Raw genomic sequence first — 21,184 nt, 5'->3', positions numbered from 1 at the left:
GAACTGTCCATTTTAATTATTTACCACAATAAGCTTTCAGTTGTGACCCATGGAAATGCTTTATGTACAGCTAGTGCATAAATACATAGGAATTTACTTGATGCTGTATTCATCCTTTTTTATGCTGACTAGAAACGTAATGAAGCTATTGAATATTATCCAGGGATAAAACATTTGTTGTGTGTATAATTGAAATGTTAGTGCTTGTATTCTTTGTAAGTGTTCTAAGACATTGCAGAATAGTTGTGTGCACCTATGTGAACAATGGAATTGTTAATAATATTTAGTAAAGATTAACCATTTAGGGCTCTTTTTTCCTACTGTTCTCTTATCTTTTACCCTAACTTAATCCATAATGTATTATGTACATGCCAGCACAGTCTTTGCCAACATATCAGTGAATTTTTGTTACTGAATTAAGGAGATGGTCCTGTCTCCCACTGACTTTTCAAGTATACGCCTGGCTTTCATCTTTCATGATATTGCATTTGCCTCTTTGTTCCAGTTTGGGAAGCTCATAAATTCTCTGTTTAGGTGGCCTACCTGTTCAGCTTGAAATGGTATTGACTAAGCCAGTTCTATTAGTTTGTACTTAGAAATTTGCAAAAGAATGAGATCTGGAACTGGCAAGTAGTTTGCAAGTGTTAGTCTGTAACATACAATTACCCCCCTTTATAGAAAAAAAACACATATATTCTTATTCCTGGAGAACAGCCATAATACCTTTGTAGCAAAATAAGCTGAGAAGGGGAAAGATGAGAAGTGGGGCTGGAGGGGTTTTTTTAACCTCTATTTCAACTGACCTGCATGAGCTAGTGTTTAGGTGGCAGCAGCAGTGGGCCTGTGTACTTCATGTGTGTGGGGCTGGTAGAGTGAAAAAGCACGGGGATGGAACTGTGGAAGTGAGTTGGAGAGTACTCCAAAAAGCCTGTGGGAACGCTCAGGAGTTCTTCAGATGAGCTAAACCCTATTCAGAACATAGAGGTTGGAGGCTGATAGCACTGAGTGTTTGCAAACGTTGAAAGTGAAATAGGACACAGAATCAGTTGTGACTTCCAGTCAAGGTTGTCTGTTATATTGTAAGTTGTATGTTCTTACCACTAAGCTGTTTCTGAGAGGAAGGAAGGGTGGTTCTTAAATAAAGGCCTAAATACAATTGGGGTGGCTTCAGCTTTTTCAACTCATAATGTTCTGACAACTGTTCTCTTAAAATGCAGGAAAATGTTCCAAGAGGTTTCCTTTGAAATGCGATTTAGGGTTGGGTCCCATTTGGTGGGGACTCTGTGTTCTTTGAAGTGCAGTGTCAGTGCTGTTGTGTATTTACCATTTCTTCCCTGCAGTGGGACTGCTTATGGTTTCTTTCAAGAGTCATAGAGCTCCTCACTCTTGGGACACAGCAAACAAATGTTGGAGCTAATAAAAACTTTGTAAACCTCACCTCTGAAGGTGGTTATTATATGCAGTGTCTGTCTCAGCTTTAGGCTTCTGCTATGAATGGCGTTGGTCAGATTTATCTGCTTGTCACACAAATACTAAAGACTTTCAATATGTCTTAGGACAGAGCTACTTGGAACAGAACATGAGTGAAGTAGGAAAAAAAAAAAACAACAGCAGTTACTGAAACACTTAAGGTTAATTGTGCAAAAAATATTAAAGAACAGTTGCTCTAGTCCAGGTAGATGAGTTAAAATACAGAGTAGGAGACTGCTCACCCAACTGGAGATATGCACAGTGTAGGGACAGTACATATCAGTCAGAATAGGAGGGGTACTTCTGAATGATGGTGAAACTAGTTCTTGGGCATGTCACACAACTCAGCAGTAGCAGCTTCTCTCGGTGTGTGCAGCTTGGGATGAATGAGGTGTAGATGCTTGCAGCATAAATGACTGCAGTTGGTCTCCAGCATCTTGACTGTCTTTTAAAGAGCTTGTCCAGCTGACTGTTCAGAGTTGAGTTACACAGGACTTTGAGCACCTAGAAATGTCTTAAGTTAAATTTCCATAGATAAACTAAATGCCTGTTTCCCTAAGCATCTTGCAGTGATCACATTTCAAATCCTTCACAGCCAGTGAAATTCAGTAACCTACCAAAATCAGTATTCCTTACAGGAGAGCAAGAAAAAACATGCTTAAGCAGCACAGCAGTCCAAGTGAGCAATCCACAGTTGTTTTGAAAGATATTTATCTGATACAATGTGAAGGGAGATGGAGTCTTACTTCTGCAAGTTTCTGTTCTGCAAGCTCAGCTACAGTATGTTGGCAAGAAGAGGAAAGTAGTTTACAGTGATGTTCTCAAGCACATGCCCTAATGACTAAGCTTAGAGAGACAGGATCTGGCTGTACCTACAAGGGCTAGTGCACTAGGAGACATTTTTAAGCACATTTCAGCACACTGCTGAATTAAAACACATATGATTACATATGTTCATTTACAGCCTTCAAGACTGGAGCCTAGGCACCAGGAGTGTACTTGAAAATAGCAGCCACAAAGCTTATGATGGGGAGACTTAACAATGCCACCCACTTGATGTAGTCTGGTTTTCTAAAACCCAAGCAATAAAAAGCTCAGGGTTATAGAATAACATGAAGGCAGTATTGACCTAGTCAGAACAGAAGCAGCTTGTTACTATAGCTGTAAAAGAGAAGGCAGAGCTGCAGAGCAACTTCCTCTGCTGGCACAAGCTGCCAAAATGAGGCTGTTGCAGAAAACTGAAACTCAGTTTTCATCAAGCCATATAGAAAGACTACAGAAGAATGCAAGAAGGAACACATGGATTACAACGTACAGGAAGGCTACAGACAATCAGTCAAGGAAACTCAAGATAATAACTCCCCTCCCCCCCCCCCTTGTTTTTTCTTCTATTCTTTCATTTTTAATTAAAAATATCCTTGCTCCTTTATTAATTGTCTGACTCAGAGAGGCCATTAGGTCACGCTGACATGCAGCTCTTAATTAGTGAGGCCTCCAGAGGCCTACGAGGTATTAATTATTTTACTTCCACAGCAGGCAGGCATTTGCACAGTAGTGTGAAAACCTGAGAAATCGTGACCACACTGCTTCTGTGTCACAACTACTTTTACTCCACTTTCCATTTGTCTCCTCCATCTTCTTCCAATACTATCTGTGATGTCAGCTATATGTGTTATCTCCATCTGCACAACAAGATCTGCCAAATTCTACAGGAGGACTTGATGGGTCACACAGAATTGCTATGATCCATTCCAGCACTTCACTCTGGGCCTCATCGACTGCCTTCATTGCTGCTTCTCCACAAATGGACATCTTAGAGAAAACCAAGTCTTCATCTGAGCTGGAGTCTGAGGGTTTGGGTCTCTCCCAAGGCTTCTGGAAAACAACTCAGGGCTGTGCTAGGTAAGTTACTTGGGATGTGCTACACGTTGATCCAAAAAGATACAACTGAATACAGCAGTGAAGACAGTTGAATTTGCTAAGGATCAACAGGATCTTATTGTTTTTACAATTAAAGTTTTCATTATAAATGCAGAACTCAATAGAGCTTACTGCTGTTGCTTTGATATAGTGGTCAGGAACGTGGAACTCAGTTCTGGGTTCTGCTTGAAGTGTTGTTTACCATCCAGTTCCTCACAGGATCTTCCCTCATCTTCATACAGCCTCCTAAAGAACCATACCAGGAGCATTTCGAGTACAGTTGACAAGTTTGCTTACAGCTGATGTTCACAGCAGAAAGCCTGCTTCAGGTACACACAGAGGATCTGCAAAACTAAGTGCTGTTTCTTGCCTCTCTCCAACAAAAAGCAAAGGCAGAAGACCTGAGCTGTGCAATGCTGGTTTCAAGCTCCAAGGTCAAGAGGCCTTATTGGTATTGATGTTACCTCTCTAAAAGAAGCCAGTTATGGTTCTGGGGAGCACAGACTGACTGGAATTATGTTTTACCCACTTAAGCAACACCTTTTGAACTAGAGCAAGATTGCTCTTTCATGGTTAGTCACCTCTGAACTCTGCTGGTGTCTGGGAAGAGTCCAAAGTCTTGAACAAAGCTGAGACGTGCTGATACCATCAGGAAGCGGTTCAGAGGGCAGTGAGACTATCCTACCTCTCATAAAGTATTGTTAGACTCTGAACATTACTCTCAGAAGACAAAAGGAGCAGGCTGGTTCCAATAAAAGAGAATAGGAAAATAACCCTCAACTTCTGGAACAATTATCCCCACTCAGTTACTAAACAGAATGGAAGACAACTCAAGTAAAAGGAAGTGGATCCAAAAGGTCTAAGTAAGTTTGCGACTCACATCCTAGGCTATTCCTTGTGAGCCATAGTCTTTCAGATTTCACACATGCATCCAAAGGAAACATCCTGCTCACACATGAACAAAGGCACAGCATTACCCTCCACCATTTCCTCCACAGACTCACCTAACAGGGAGTTCTTTTCTCTTGAATTTCTCCCTTGACCGTTCTTTCCAATCAACAGCCCTGACTTTCACAGGACCGCTGTGAGGAGGAGCTGAAAGAATCCCTGAAGGTGCAAAACAACATCACCATTAGAACAGGACCTTGGTGAGGTTTCACATGAGGATGACACAGACACTCGTAGGTCATAGATACCACTGACTGAGACTGTTAATTCCCCATCTCCCCTAGTTGTTGGGGGCTTTTGATCACTGGCACTTTGTCCAATGCTTTCCTTCAGTATGACTCATAGCAACATTTTTTTTCCCATTCCTTCATCGTTTCCTTTGTGTGAAAGGTTGGTTGGGAGATGGCAGAGACCTGGCAGTCTCTCTCGGAGAAGCAGCGCTACTTCACAGAGTCTGGGTGCTTTGTATTGGCCCCATCTACACATCCACCCCACAGACATCGTGGGAAGTTCACCATCAGTTGAAAACAGTGAAGTTCCATTTTGGTACAGATAAGGAGCCTTTTCTACAACCATTTCCAGATGGTGTTTCTCCTCAGAACAAAACAAGTGGGTTCTGTGAGAACCAGCCTCTTCTCCCTGGTGACAGGACGAGGGGAAATGGCCTCAAGTTGCACTGGGGTAAGTTGAGGTTGCATTTCAGGAAAAACTTAACAGAAGGGGTTGTGAAGCACTGGAATAGGCTCCCTAGCGAGGTGGTTGAGTGACCATGCCTGGATGTGCTTAAAACCATTTGGATGTGGTGCTCAGGGACGTGATTTAGCAGAGGATTGTTAGTTAGGATAGTATGGTTAGGTTGTGGTTGGACTTGAAGTTCTTTTCCAACCTGAGCAATTCTGTGATTCTATGATTCTAAACACCAACACTACAGCCAGTTTAAGGAAGAACTCATTACTCAGAAATGTGAGAGAATCTTCTAATTTTTTTCCCCCTGGTACATGAAGAAACTTATAAAAGGAATAGAACAACTTGCAGCTGGGATTCATCAAGAATAGAGCTGTGCCTTTTAGCATTCACATGAAGCACCTGAAATCAGGACAAAAGGAGAACACACTGAGTGCTACCAGGAGTCTGCTCCAACATTACCTTTTCTGTTAATCTTTTCCTTAAAGATGCCTTTTGTCTTCCTCTCCTGCAGTGGTTTGGTAGGTCTTTCACGGAGGGATTCAAGGAGGAATTTTCCATGTTCAGTCTTAAACTGCAGGCTGCAAACAAGAAGGCAACACCTGTACGTGCACAAAGGGCACACTCCCTCTGCAGCTTTCATGAGTGACCTTGTCCTGATGCAGAGATATCTTACAAGTTCTTTGCAGTCTACCACTTAAACTGAAATGCCCTCAGAGGCTTTAGTAGGAAATGAAGCTACATGGAAAGGGACTCCAGTGCCTGGAGAATAAAAGACTCCATGCATCCTAAAGATCTCACTAGACTCAGCCTGCTAACAGTGAAGATTAATGCAAAACCACCTTGCCACAGTTGGATACCATCCCTCATTTTGAGTGTACCTGAAGAACACGCAGGTCTCCTGTTGTCCAATATACCCACGGCATTTTAAGTTTTAGTTTCAGCCCCTCATTCACTTGGGTATCCTTTCTGACTAACTGCATTGCTTGGGTCACAAACAGAGCTACTTTGCAGCATTAGACTTCAGACCTGCCCCACGATAAAGCTTCCTATTGGCCAATAAATATCTTCTCAACTCCCGAAGAAGGTATTTAGGATGCACTTTGATTACTTAATTCCCACAAAGTCATGGGAATTTCACAAACACATGACATACATGGTTCCAACAGGTAGAATTTGGTGTGAAGTCCAACACAGAAACGTTTCTTAATTGTCCTGTAATTTTCCTTTCCTTTTGCAGTCTCATCAAAAGGAAAGAAAAAACAACAGGTGAAAATTGAAGTTGCCAGTATTTGCCTGCCTTCTCTTCTATGCTTCACAAATTCTAATGAATAAATGATGTTTATTTTGCATGATTTATGACAACATATGAGAAATCACTTCTCTGTATTATTTCAAGCAAAGACGTACATCATTCAGTGCAAGGAACATTGAGCATGGAGCGCACTGTGAATGAATCTTTCCAGTAAATGCATGAGCAGCAGGAAACCCCCAGTAATGTGCTGCCCAACACAAGGTGAGAGGCTGCTCATATCATATGTGAATGGTAACAGAAACAGCCTCACCTGGGAAACAGGATGTCAGGTTCAGTACAGACATCAGAAACTCCAGTTTCTCCCTGGGAAATGACCCAGTTCATCGTCCCTTTTTTCCTCTATAACAGAGACAGAGAGAGGCAAGATGATTTCAAAGCAATTAACGTTTGCTAACCAAGGTTGCAAACAAAGCTGATAATAAAAGCAGCAACTGCCTCCAGCAATGCTCTCCAGCAAAGTCCTCTTCATCAGCTTTAGCCTCTCAGGACAACAACCAGAGATACAACTTCAGGGAATTGATTCTAGGAACTTAAACTGCCAGGCTTTCTGTGTGAGTGACACCCAATGGATTCAACCAGAAAACAAATCTCTTGACTACTGGAGAAGTCAGTGGAGGTGAGCACAGGCTGGTTCTTCCCTCAGCCTTCAGGGACAGAATGCTGCATCCCTCAGCCCGGTGATCAGTATGTAACAGCTACCAGGACATGGTCCTTAGCAACTTGGTCTAAGTGGCCTTGCTTGAGCAAGGGACTTGGACAAGATGATATCCAGAGGTCCATTCCAATCTCAGCTGTTCTGTGATCCTTGGTTTGATCCAACACAGCTGTCTTACATTTCAGCAAGACAACCAACTATACGAGAAGGAATCCAGAGAGCAACTCCTCTGTTGTACTTTACATCTAAGCCAAGTGGCCAGTCAAGTCATGGCACACCAGGAGGCACCAATTCAACCGGCCCTTGAGATTCAGCTGGAAATCCTCTAAGTTGTACTGTGTAAGACTTACATTGATAATAATTTCCTTCAAGTTTCCCACTGTGTCCAGGCTGAGAAGAAAGTTTTCGTAAAACCTCATTTTGACTTTCTTTTGCCTGATAAGAAGGACACCCATGTCCCTGAGAACAAAGTCAATATTCAGTCCGTTTGAGACACAGCGAGAGAGATACATCACGGTCTCCTTCACACAGTTCTCCACGGCATCCAGGGGATGAGATGTCTCCAGGGCAATTGTGGTGTAGTCCAATGGGACAGCTAGCGTAGAACCTATTAACACCAGAGGAGCACAGTGACACATAACTAAGATATCAATTGCAATCAGCTTTCAGCAGTATTCAGGCCTTGAGACAATTACACTTTACATAATGGGCTTCTTGGGTCCAGGTGCTATGATAAGGCCATTGGAACTACCCCCATTCAGTGTGCAGGCATGGAGGGATTGAGTGATGCAGCATGCTCTGACAACCTCCTACAGTTAAGGAAAACAGAGAAGCTGCTCAGACCCTCTGATAAATGTTCAGATAGATTTATGGGCCAATGTGGCAAATTTTAGGCCCAGCAACCATTGCTAGACACCAGCCAGACATGCCAAATGTTTCCAAGGAACATCTTGGTTTCAGCTGGGATGTTATGATGCTACGTTTTCATTCCAGGAGAAAAACAGTGTTGTGGTTTAACCCTGTAAATGTTATCAGCAGCAAATACAGTTTTATTTCATCTTCTCACCAGGCATAATTCTTTTAGCATAGTTAAGATCAAAAATTCTTCTCATAATGTTGGACATTTGAAATACAGGTCTGTGAATGAGTAAGCAATCATTTCTTCCTATATGTAGCTCTTGTGTATGAACAGCAAAAGTCCCCAGTCCAACTATTTCAACGCTCTAGAAGGAAGACAAGGAGAAAGGAAATTGGGTAAAGAAAAATTAACGCAATTAGAAGGTTTCTTAAATCTCTAATGCATCCTGGAAGGATCAGGTGATCTGGGTGATCTACTCTGGCAGTGGAAAATGGAAACTGAAAGCATCAATCATTTGATTATACCAAATCTTATTTTTTTTCCGTAAATGCTCAGAAAAATCTGTTTTGTGGCACATTTGTAAACTGCATTTTAAAGCAGAAAAAAAAAAAAAAAAAAGCAAAGGAAGAGAAGTACAGTTGGATACATTGATCTACATTAAGCTACCAGAGTATGAGAGGAAACACAAGGCACGATGATTACCTTGCTCAGTGCCAACTGCTGCCGAACATCAAGAGACACCTGATCCCAAATCTGCACGATCTCTGCAGAGCAAAACAAAAGACATGGCATGCTCAGTGTCCCCGAGCTTACTGCCACACAGCACATTCCTAAACCAATTATTGTACTTTGAATCACAGAATATCCCAGGTTGGAAGGGAACCACCAGGATCGTCGAGTTCAACTCCAAGTTCTGCACAGCACTGCCCAAAAGGCAAACCCTATGTCTGAGAGTGGTGTCCCAATGCTCCTTGTGCTCTGGGAGTTCGGGGCTGTGCCCACTGCCCTCTGGGTCAGTAACCCCCCGTCTCCCCTGAAACAGCTCCATGCCATTCCCTCAGGCCCTGCTGCTCCCTACACATCTTCCCCTCCAAAACCTCACCTCACCTCTTTTCAATGCTCTCTAATAGCTTGATCATAGAATGGCTTAGGAATGAAGGGACCTCAAGGATCGTCAAGCTCCAAGCCTCCTGCCGCAGGCAGGGCCAGCAACCTCCATATCTAATACTAGATGTCCTTTATTGTAGCACCCAAAATCGCACGCAGTACTTGAGCTGCACCAGCACTGAGCAGGACAATCCTTTCACAACTGAATAGAGAGTATCATGAAAAAGCTCCGGTTGCTCTTACCTTTGATTGTGAGAGACATCAGTGTTGGAAACAAGGCTCTTTCAGATGCTTTCCAGTCACCTTTCCGTGGCCAGAAAAAGGAAGTCGTGGCTGTCATTACTCACCCTTTAGGTAAACACCTGGACCTGAAAGTTCAAAGATGTTTCTCTCTTGCACTGTTATAAACACCCTCATCTGGATGTCAGAGGAGCCATCCAGTGCTCTCCCACTGCCTCTCTTCTCCTTCACACAGCAAAGCAGCACAAGAGAAAAGCAGACATGAGAGCAGCAGGCATTGGGAACAGAGCTGGGCAGCACCAACCCCTAGGTCACAACTGACTCCACTGTCACTTGCGGACCAGAAGAGGGCTGCTTCCTTTCCCTGCAAGGAGCTTCGCCTTGAACTGACCATTTTAGGCAATACCTCATCCCCAAAGTCCCAAAGTCCCCTTGGGCTACGGGCTGAAGTGAACCACAACCTACTTGGCTACAACACCTGGTAGTGAATGAGCACATTTTATCTTTCTCCTGAATAAAAGAACAAATGAGAAGGTTTGTGTGATGGCAGGAAATGAGTAGAGTGCTGTTTTGGTATTCCCTTCTTCATAGCCTGGAGAAAGCAAAGTGCTTAATGGGCAGAGAGGTTACCTCTCACATGCAGGGGTTTTACGTCCATTCACCATCAGTATCAACGCAGACTGTTATGCAAGTCCACAGTGAAAATCCACCTCCAAATGGTCTCACAGTAAGGGAGAAACCTAAAACAGCATATTGGCAAATTAACTTCCACACCTCTGCACTACAGTATTTCCACACTGTAAACCATTTGTGTTTTGTAGGGATACAAAACTCATCATGCCTGGAACAAGGTGGTGAGCTGCAGCCCAGCACCACTGCCTGCTTCCCCAGAGCGAGCTTTACAGTGGCTTCTTCTTGAGGTAATGGAACATGACAGCTGCAGAGAATGGGATGATAGACAGAAAGTCCATAACACCTGGAAGCCTCTCCAAGGAATCAGGAATATCCCCAACCACTGCCATTTGCACCCAAGCATTTTTAATGCATTCAGACACCAGCATCTCCATCACACATTGACACAGGGTGGAGGAAGGATCAGAAAGCTGTTCTGCTTTGTCACTGATTCCTTCTTATATGGCTGCTCCAATATTACATGTAGGAAAACAGAGTGTAGTGGTGGTGGGCCTGCTTGAAACATCACACAAACTTCTACAACAGACCAGAGTGCTTAAAAACAAACCTTTTTCTTCATTGCAGTAGTGCTATGGACATCGTGCTGTCTGGAACATTAAATATTTGATAATACTGAAGAGGAGATGCTCTCTCTACTAAAAAAAGGACACCAGCTTCACCCAATGTGACTCCTCCTACCCTCAGCATCACACAGAAAAAACATTCTTTACGCTCTGTTCTAAGTTCTGAGAACAGAAAAGTTCCACAGAGAGGCTCATAGGATGAAGACAACCTTCTGTTCACTTCACATCAATGTTTCTCTACATAGACAACAATAATTTCCCCTCAAACATTGCAAAGATACCTCACAGATCTTGAAGCGACTTAAAAACATCTTGATGTAACCTATTATTCTTATTTTCTCTATAGAAAAAAACCTCTACATACCAAGAAGCATTTTTCTCCCTCTCCTCACGCCTTAAACAGAGAAAGCTGAATGGAGACAAAACTCACCAAGTACCTCCACTGTCAATAACCTGTCACCTCACAGCTCTAGGCTGCCAAATACAAATCTACTAATCCAAGTACACCCCTAAGAGCTGTTTCAAAGGTATTTATTTGGCCAGCAGGGAAAAAGTCCCAGAGACTACTCTAAACTACATAGGGAAAGTTCAAGACAGATACCTGGGATCAAGCTCCATAGCATCTTCTAAAGAGAGGGAGATGTACTATCTATACAAGCTGGGGACAGCAATCTTAGCTGTCCATGAATTAAAAGCATTTACAGAGCAAGGACCAGCAAGAAAAACATCAGCATACTCTCAGTTTCCCCATCTCCTGCACAATGAGACTAAGTTAACTTCACTTACAATTAAACACCACCTCAGAACTTCACACAAACATGAAACTGCTTTGTCATTTCTCGTTTTGTAATTCCTTCCATTTTAAATACAGGTTCAAGAGTCTTTCTACAGGTGCATACTGACTTTTGCTGTAGTCAAGCATTTCCATTGAAGAAACACACAGACAAGCAGTTTTCACAGATTTTAATTTTAAATAATTTGAGAAATATAAAAGTTACAAGGTGGTCTATTCAGACTAATCGTTTTTTTTCTGCCTCAGAGTTCTTCAGTGAAGTTATCTGCTGTATATTTCAGATCAGAGAGCACTTCAAATGACATGATTCAAGCTTATGTTTTCCAGAAGAGAGGGTTCTGTGTCAGGCGTCTCTGGAAGTTCTCATACCTACAAAAAATAAGTAAATAAACAAACTCTAATAAAAATCCTGAGAAATTAGTCCCCGTTATTTTTTTCCTCTTAGCAAATAATTCTAACTTCTACATTTATTGTCCACAGTAACATTTTAGCAAAATATAATAATTAACAGAGTGGAATGAAGCATGCAAACACATCATCCTAATTTCACTTTTCTAACCAGCAAAGATGTGCAGACAATGTTGGAATTCACTACAGATCCAGAACAGTGGGAAAAAAATAAACAAAAAACAACCAAAACCAGAGGAAGAACAATTTCCCTGGCTTTCTCAACTTGCAGACTCTGAGCTACAAGAGCCTGGACAGCCCTTCAAACCACCACAAACACAAGCTGTAAGGTAACACAAGCTACTACTGCTGAAACAAAGACAACAAAAACCTCTACATCTGGAAATTTCTAAGCCAATTCCAATTAGAGAAGAAATTCTGAAAGGTTTTATTATCATCCCACTCATATTAAAAGAGAAGAGCTTTTAATTAATGGCATTCTAAGCATTAGTGCATTTCCATTGCAGCTAGCCCACTGCAGAGACCTCAGATATATACTCAGATACTGTTTTACAAGCTATAATTAAATACGTTATAATGACTCACAAACAGATGAAACTCTTTTTTTTTTTTAAATCTCTTTTGGCTGCAATCAATTTAACAGATTTACATACACAAACATGTTTGCTTTATTGGAGTTATGCCTCACTTCACTTTACTGTTTAGAACAAAGGCAAATTGAGCATTACTCAGGGAGCAGCCAGCCATTACCCTGCTTTTCCAGCCTGCCTTCCCTTTGGTTTCTCAATGGAGACTCCCCACATGTGGGATGCTTACAGTTACCTCCTATTTAGGAAGAAATCTGCATCAAATTACATTTCCAAAGGAAACATATTGCTTATGTTAACTGCTCACATACTCATGCTGACCCATGCTGATGACTCAACTATCCAGAAAGCCCAAAATACTATTTTAAGAAGGCTTATGTCAATAAATATTGAGGGGAAAAAAAAAAAAAAAAAAAAAAGGCTACACTTATAAACTGTAGGAAAGAATTTTTAAGACATTCAGAAGCACTGCCCACAGTTTACCTCCAGAGAATCACCATCCCTGCTAGGAAACCTCTTTTAAGCCAGCTGCTGGAAAACAACTCTCAGGGTGACTGTCTCATGCTGGTGGCAGAACCACGTAAACTTGGAACGTGTTTTCTCCATCCCTCCCACCTTCTTAAGCAACATAACCCTGATGGCTACAAGCATAAAAACAACTTGTAACAACAGACAGGCATCAGTGTTCCATGCTCCCATTACTCAAAAACCTGCAGCCAGCAACACACTGCAAATCGACGTGTATGAAGGGTGACATTTCCAGTGCAACAAGGTGACAAGTTTAAAACCAGTACAAAGAGCATCTTAGCTTCACAACAGCATTTCTGCATCATCTTGCTGGAACAGCATGACAGTAATACTTAGAAAAGAGCTGTTTTGATGCTGAGGAAAAATATACAATAGTTACTAAAGATAGTTTCCATTACCATTTCAGAACTACATTTGCAGGAATGAAAGCCTCAGAGGGGTTTGGTGTCATCTGTGCCTGAGTAACAGCAAATGAGGACGCAAAATTATAGAAGTTATCCAACATTTTCTGGGTGAACTGAAATAAAAGAAAGATACTAAGTAAGTACTTTGTTAAATATGGTTTGTTGTGCAACATGTCAGCAGATACACAACTCCTATGCGAAATAAAAACAGCACTGTTATCTAGAATACCGTGGGAAAGTAGAAACAGAGCAAGAGAAGTCAGTTTGAAAAGAGATCAAAATATGATAACTCTTAATTTTGCCCTCAGATCCACCTACTGTTTAGAAAACATTCTCAGATCTTCACTTGTGGCCTCCTTGGCCAATGACATCCAACTGGATAAAGAGCTCCAGGAAGAAATATTCTTTGTGACAAACAAGTGATTCAGTCACAAACCATCAGGTGAACAGCAGGCCAAGTTAAAGCTGAGAAGCCCGACTCACAGCAAAACAGCAATTGTTCAACCAGCAGAAAAGTCTCCAGCAATCTGCCTCATGAGCAATAGGACTAGAGGGAACGGCCTCAACTTGTGCCAGGGGAGGTTCAGGTTGGGTATTAGTAAAAACTTCTCTGAAGGAGTGGTGAGGTGCTGGAACTGGCTGCCCAGGGAGGCAGTGGAGTCACCATCTCTGCAGGTGCTCAAGAAACACTCAGATGTTGTACTAAGGGATGTGGTTTAGTGGGGAAATATTGCTGGCAGGTAGACAGCTGGACTGGATGATATTGGATGTCTTTTCCAACCTTGATTCTATGATTACAACTCACTGCCAGACTCCAGCAACAGGGAAACTTCCTTCAGCTATGTAGTCTGTAATATTTTCTTCTTTCCCCTACTTGCTGTAGGAGAAAAATAAATGTGTTGTTTTGGTGGGGGAACAAATTATTTTCAGAGACAGTAAAATGATAGAGTAAAACAGAATCTGGAGCAATATACAGAATCATACAATAGTTGGAAGGAACCTCTGAAGATCACCTACTGCAATGCCTGTGCCATGGGCACGGATGTCTTCCATGAGTTGTAGCTGCTCCAAGTCCTGTCCAACCCAACTCTGAACATTTCCAATCATAGGTTGCCCACAGAAGCTGTGGATGCCGTATCTCATCACTCCCATCATGAAGAACTTCTTCCTAATTTCTGATCTAAACCTACCCTCTTTCAGTTTAAAACCATTGCACTTGCCTTTCAAAAAGACTCTTAAAAACTCATTTGATGTACTGAACGGCCACGATAAGGCCCATGCAAAGTCTTCTGTTCTGCTGAACAAACCCAGCTGTCTTCACAGGAGAGGTGCTCCAGCTCTCTATCATTTTCATGGCCCTCCTCTGGATTTCTCATGCTGACGCCCCAGAACTGGATGTAACTGCTCCAAAGCTCCCCTCCACCTGCTCTGACACAAATGGATCGGAACAGCTGATGTCTGAGAATGAGTAGCCCACCCTCAGCCTCATCCCTCTCACACTACTGTCTCACTTCTTTCTATTTACTTTCTTAATATGATAATTTTCTCTAGCTACAAAACCACACATAAATATAAGATAAAGCTTCATAAACCTTTCTAAAAATGTAGTGGAAGAAGAATGCCACAGTTCAGCTTAAAAATCAGTTAACATTCTGCTCCCTTTTAAAAAGGAAAACCCACCTAATTGGAGAAACATTGGTTGCTAATGTTATGCAGTAATGAATTGTTTTTCTTCTTTAAATGTAGTTGCCAGAAAAATCCACCAGTGGAAATGCAAAAAAACCTGGAATATAACTTATTAACCTATGACTTTATTATAGGAACTAATGGAATAAAAAATATTACTTAGATGTCATTAGCCCCTAACTTCCCCAACCCCAAAAATCTGTTAGCTCTTATATACAAAAATAGCTGTAATAACTACTAACTTTCTCCAAAAGAGACATTTACCTATGTGAAGATACTATTTGTATAAACTGTCAGAGAACATCAGCTTCATGATCAGGATTACTGTTCAATTACCAGTCTACTTCAGCAAGTATCTGTAGGAAAAGTGAGCAAGAAAAAGCCTCAAGAAAAGCCTCTTCAGCTCCTGAAATCTTAAAAGGTAACGCCAGAGCCATCAGTTTTAGAGAAATTAAGACTTGATATTCAGATCAAGTTTGCCCTGAACTACTGTTAGAGTGTGATATAACTGCCTGCGCTGGCTCAGGATTTCCAGAGGTTGAGACTAACAGACAGGATAGGTAAAAATTGGCCAGTATTGCAGGTTTCACACAAAAAGAAAAAAATCCTGTTCCACGGGATGAAGAAACAACAAAACAAAACACGTTTCTGTGGGAGAAGGCATGATTTTATAGTTCTGCAGAACTACATCAGAAGGATTTCTCCGGAGTCAGTGGTACACCTAGATATCTGTATTAATCCAGCCCATATATACCTTGAGTAATTTTTGACCATCGTTGCAGAATGCTGTGCACTTAAATTGCAGCATCTAAAATCAGCATAGATCCACTGTCTCACGTGCATTTCACTGCAGTTGCTCCTATAGGGAAGTCTCGCCTACTTTTTGTAACAGTGACATGGGTATGATAGAATGCATTGGCTGAATACAGAAATACAAAATCTGATCCTTTACAGGAGACAGCCTTCTAGTGTAAGAAAAAGTCATTGCAAATTTTCAAACTATCCATCCAAACGATCTGGTGACAACTAGGTTGGTTACACCCCTAAAACCACCCACAAAGGCTTCGTTTTGTATTTTGAATTAATTCTTCAGAGCCCATGCTTTTAAAACTTCAGAACTGCAGAGGATTTCTGAGAACAGGATGTTTGCAATACCTCCGTGAACGAATCTACCGATGACACAGCAGCATTTGCCACAGGAGTCTGCTGTGCCAGGTTCTCCAGCAGCTCCACCGAGATGCCGATCTGGGCCACCGTTGGTGTCTGCGGGAGGTTCATGGCACCAAAGGGGTGCTGGCTTCCCTTCCCTGAAAGCACCACAAACAGCACGTTAGACCTGATACACACTTGAAGACATGCTGCTGGCATTCCAGTGTTTCTTCTGTATGAGGTCCCTGGTGGGAGGTGTGGAACACATCTTCCCTATCGCAGAAATCAGACAGCACAGTCCAAACACAGATACATGTACGCACAGGCACACACACTACAGAAAAACAGAAAACACACAGCACTGCTGCACAACAGCTTGACTCATTCAAACGTGGTGCTTTTGAACCTGTTTATGCATGAAAAAAACAGACAACGTTCCTTCAAGATCACTCTGACTTGAAGCTACCCCTGAGCAGGGCTGCACAGCCCCACATTTCATCAAACAGTTCGAAACCACCAAGGGTCAAAGAAATAACCATGGAGCAGCAAGGCCTATGCTATTGAACAGAATATTGAAGCTATGAACAGAACAATGCATTAAGCAGAAAAACACCCCCAGGTTGCATATTGCTCTTGCAGGCATCATCCCAGTCCCTGTCATCACCTGTGACTCAGTATTAACCAGCAATTCCTGCCTAAGCTTTAGCTAGAAGCTCTGCACACAGTGACAAACACCGAGAGACGAGTGGCTTTAATCACACAACCCTCTTTAGGGGACCACGGTGCTACTGGGATGATTTTTTTTTTCCTAAATAAATTCAAATAAATGCAATGAAAGAAGTACTGATGCTTCAGTAGCCCTCTCTGCTGTCTTACTAGCAGCAGGGAGCAAAGCCAATCAATAGCTATCCTGCAGACCTACAAATACTATATGGAGTTGCAAAAAAGTGCTAACTGAAATCTAAAGTACCTTCTGACTCAGTTCCACTACATTTCCAAGCACTGTTCTATGGACACTTTAACATAGCTTTTTAAAAAGTATTAAAAGTTAGGAGAAACAGCTGAGAAGCCTGCTTTTAGACTTCACAAGTTTCTACCAAGACTACTGAGAAGTACAGTCTGACTAACTTCTCACAGCTCTACAGGAGCTCTACAGGAATCTTTTCGATGGTACCATGGCATTCTTCTGAGACACCTTCAGAACCTGATCTGGAAATCTCTTATTCAAAAAAAGATTACCTGAGTAATAACACCTGTAATCAAGAAAAAGAGTCTGAGTTAATGATTCAGTGTCCACTCCACAAATGAATTCTTCATATTCAAGTGCACTTCCTAAAAGCAATTTCCCCTTTAGTTCAGCACTGATAAACTACTGGTCCCAAACTTGGAAACACGTTCACCAGCACTGGCCTTCCTAAGTGAGCAGAAGGATAAGCAAACTAAAAATCCTGGGGCAACACAAATTTCCTTGACCCTCACTGTCCAGAGTGCCTAATGCTCCTAACAGCACAGCCACTCCTTAAGATGTCCAACACAGGCAACTTACATTGCAAAACCAGCACATTCCAGACACTGAACACACTGAAGAGCTATAAATTGTGCAATTAACCTTTCCCAAACCTGCTGTATTCAAATCCTGAGCCACTTCAGCTGACTACTTACAGCCACAGAAGTAGCACATGCTGGCCTTTATCACACAGTAGGAAAGAAACTGCTACAATCACTGCTTCACAGGGAACTGACAAACAGTATGGAACAGAAATTTGTTCCAATCACACTTAACAACGGAATAAGCTCAAGACAACACAGCACACCACAGAGCAGCTGTTAATACAGCTATATAACATCTCCAGCAACACGCTGAGGACAAGCATACTTCTAGTGATATTACTAAAATTACACAACAGTAATTTGAGTTTTATCGTTTTAAATGCACACATTCCCAACATAACCTAATAAAAAGCTGACATTGTGGCTACTTCTGCATGCTACACAACCGTTCCAGCTCATAAGCAGAGCAGGCAGCCTCTTTGTTCTATTAGAAGTTGCAAAGCCACACATTAACTTCATTGTGCTATTTGTCATCCAAGCTAGCCCTTACCATCTTTGCTTTAGCATGCACTCAGGAGGTCAGAAACATCTGCCCAACCTGCATGTTTCTTACAAGCCTGGGTACAGGCTAGCTTGCTTCTCCTAACCCCAACCATCTAAGTGACAACATTAGAAACACCTGGACAATGGAGCTACCTCTTTCTTTAATCTCTTTACAGAACAGCACTGCCACCTACTAGCTAGGGAAAAAAAAAAAAAGGTACTCTGAAGCAGGACACATCCTGGCACCCCACTGGTTTGCTGAAGGGTGTATCATTGGAATTTATCCTCTTCTTCCATTTCACAGATTCATATCAGCAGCAGGCTCCAGCAGTTAGCCTGAGACAGTCAAACATATTTCAGAAGACAGTAACACCTCTCCAATTCCTTTCTCCATAATCACTCACTTTTGCTTCCGCTTTTCAGTCTGTCTTCCTCACTGAACATCCTCACGAACTTAACTTCCTCGTTATCACAGCAACAGCTCATTCTGACTCCAATTCTCAAATAAGCAGTATACAACAGGAACAGCTGATCAGAGCAAGCACAGCATTGCCACCTGGCATGGAAGCTCATCCTCAAGCACAATCCCTTGCACACCGAGGCGACCAAAATGTTGAGACAGAAGAAAATGTAGTTCAGAACAAAGTTAAGATTTCTCCCTTGAAAAATATGGTTAAAGGCACTGTTCTGCAAAAGCAACTGAAGTTACCTTCACCTACAAAGCTCTCTGAAAATACATACAAATAAGGAAGTCTTAGGAGCGTGATGAGCATGCTGCAGAAGTGACAGAAAAAAACAGATGATATACACTCTGTTCTTTATTACTGAAATGCTTTAAAGCTGCTTGATGGACATACCTTCCCTTAGGAGCAGAAAGCTGTGTCTCGGGGGCGGTTTGTCATTTTTACAATATGCGTAACAAAAAATGCCCACATAATTACGTATTAACAGAAAAAATATATATACACACACACTGTTCGGGTAGCATCAGCCTTCTCTCAGTCAGCTCAAAACCACCAAAAATATTTGGAAGACTGATTTCCACTGACAATATTCCTTATTGGACAATTATGCAGTGCACACTACCAGAGGCAGTGAGCTTTCTGAAGTCACAGTGCTACACTTCGCTCATTGCAAAACCTTTCTCGGTGCTACAAATACAACAGCTAAACAGCTGGAGCAAGAGGAAATATTGCAGAACTCTCTAGCTGAACACATGAAAACCACACCAAGGAAAATACAGACTCATTCCTAATCAGATTCTGTGGAAGCACTGGAAAACACGTCAAACTTGTTGAGCTGAATTTCCAGATTTACACTGCATACAAGATAAGAGTGGGAAATTTCATTAGGAACACATACACACAGACTTTCACAAAACTGACTGAATGCTTCTAGTTACTTATCTGCTAGGGACTACCTGAATACAGAGAACCACTTCTACAAAAAAACACTTAATAAAAACACCTTCTGACATTCACTTTCTCATACATACAGTAACACATTCATTATGCTGACTGCTATGTTGTTCTACACTTACCAGATTTCAAACCAGAAATTTTAAAGATTGCACTTGGCTTCTCGTTAGTAACAAACCCCAGCAGCTGCCACACTGCCATCCCACTCTGGTCCGGGTAACAAAAGTAGACAGATCCTCCCATCCCTTCAGGAAATGGTACAGTTCCCAGCATGAAGACCACTACGTGGTTGATGTTTTCATAGTCTGGTAAGTCAAACACAAATTTGTCTTCGGCCACTTGCTGGGGAGCTGCTTGTACCTACAGAGAACAAAGCCTTCGTTAATGTTTTCCATTTCTGGCTAACTACAAATAGCCCTTTACAAAAACATACCTATGGTGAGACATAACTAAAAGTGAGTCACGTACTAACCTAAACAGCACATAGCCAGATGAAAGTCAAACAAAGCAGAACAACTGCCACAAAAGTATCACTGGAAAGGCACAACAATGTTCTACCTACGCTGGAAGTATATCCTACCCAGCACTACGAGAGCAGAATACCTTCACTCCCCACGTGCGTAGGAGGGAAATAAGGTGCAGAAGAGGTTGCCAAGTCTATAAGCAGTGGCTGTTGACCACCTGGCTGGCACAACCCCCGGAGCACGGCAACCTGTTCACACAGGAAATACAATAAACCTTCAGACAGGCGGCACAGGGACGCCAGAGACAGATAAATCCTCCTCTTCACCCCAGGTGCCACAACCCTGCGGCCAAGGCACGCTATAGCGTTAAAATGGCTCTTTTAAGCTCCCGCCTCGCCTCTGAAGAGCCCAAGCCTGCTCGTCAGCAGAAAGGACAGGATCCGCAACGGAGCTGCCCCGTGGGGACTGGAGGCAGGAGCCGGCCAAGGCGCGGCCCCTCGGCAGTCCCACCCGCCCCGAGCGGGCTGAGGGCCCCGCTCACCAGCCTGCCCGCCACCAGGCAGCCGAACATGGCGGCGGCCGCCACCGAACCCCCCTCAACCGCTCCGCTGCTGCCGAGCCTCCTCCATCAGCGGCGGCTGCCGGAAGTGGCTGTGCCGCCGTCAGGCCGCGTGCCGCCATCACTTCCGGTTCGCGCGCAGACTACAACTCCCATGGTGCACCGCGCCTCCCCTGCCCCGGGAGGCGGCGCGCGGCGCTGCGTTTATTCCGTTTGTGTTCCTTGCCCCGAGTGAATTTGTTGACTCAGTAGCAGCGGCGCCCGTGTGGCCGTGAGGGCCAGTGTTATCATGTGTTGCGTTACAAAGTGCGTGGCCAACAGGTCGAGGGAGCTTACCCCTCTCCTCCAGTCTTTCTTGTGCTGCCCTGTTGCACGTGTCCCGTTCTGGGCTCCTCTCCAGCAAAAGGCCACAGGATTTGGGCCCAGAGAATCTGCTGTATGAGGAAAGGCTGAGAGACCTGGGGCTGCTTGGTCTGAAGAAAAGCCGACTGAGAGGGGATCTTCTCAGTGCTTATTGGGTGGAAGGCAGGCGGAGGAGACAGGCTCTTCTCAGTGGTGCCCGGTGGCAGCACAAGGGGCAATGGGAACAAATGGGAACACAGCAAGTTCCATTCGAACACAGTTAAAAACCTTACTGTGA

The 21,184-nt window shown here is 42.9% G+C and overlaps 1 protein-coding gene across 3 annotated transcripts; it reads right to left on the bottom strand.

Annotated features, from left to right (window-relative positions):
- Positions 1-11,402: 11,402 nt before the first annotated feature.
- Positions 11,403-20,664, bottom strand: HIKESHI (heat shock protein nuclear import factor hikeshi). Of its 3 annotated transcripts, none has more exons than XM_052670490.1 (6): positions 20,527-20,648; positions 20,102-20,233; positions 19,644-19,881; positions 16,016-16,167; positions 13,169-13,287; positions 11,403-11,616 (listed from the first exon to the last, which is right to left on the bottom strand). In XM_052670490.1, the coding sequence occupies exons 3-6, from the start codon at positions 19,792-19,794 to the stop codon at positions 11,562-11,564; spliced, it is 477 nt and encodes a 158-aa protein (XP_052526450.1). In that variant the 5' UTR covers positions 19,795-19,881; positions 20,102-20,233; positions 20,527-20,648; the 3' UTR covers positions 11,403-11,561. The 3 variants fall into 3 exon arrangements, with proteins under 3 accessions (XP_052526450.1, XP_052526449.1, XP_052526442.1); XM_052670489.1 differs by having other exon boundaries at positions 20,125-20,233; XM_052670482.1 differs by lacking the exon at positions 20,102-20,233 and having other exon boundaries at positions 20,527-20,664.
- Positions 20,665-21,184: the final 520 nt, after the last annotated feature.

Source organism: Tympanuchus pallidicinctus, unplaced genomic scaffold (assembly GCF_026119805.1).
Source record: "Tympanuchus pallidicinctus isolate F22 unplaced genomic scaffold, pur_lepc_1.0 scaffold11, whole genome shotgun sequence".
Lineage (NCBI taxonomy): Eukaryota > Metazoa > Chordata > Aves > Galliformes > Phasianidae > Tympanuchus > Tympanuchus pallidicinctus.
Note: the sequence above shows the minus strand (reverse complement) of the source record. Positions and strands in the feature narration are given on the sequence as shown.

Coding starts and splice junctions, on each gene's coding strand:
- HIKESHI (XM_052670482.1), bottom strand. CDS start 20,556: ATGTTCGGCTGCCTGGTGGCGGGCAGGCTG. Junction 19,882..20,526: donor GCCTGGTGGCGGGCAGGCTG/GTGAGCGGGGCC, acceptor TGTTCTCTGTAG/GTACAAGCAGCTCCCCAGCA. Junction 16,168..19,643: donor AATTTCTGGTTTGAAATCTG/GTAAGTGTAGAA, acceptor TGGTGCTTTCAG/GGAAGGGAAGCCAGCACCCC.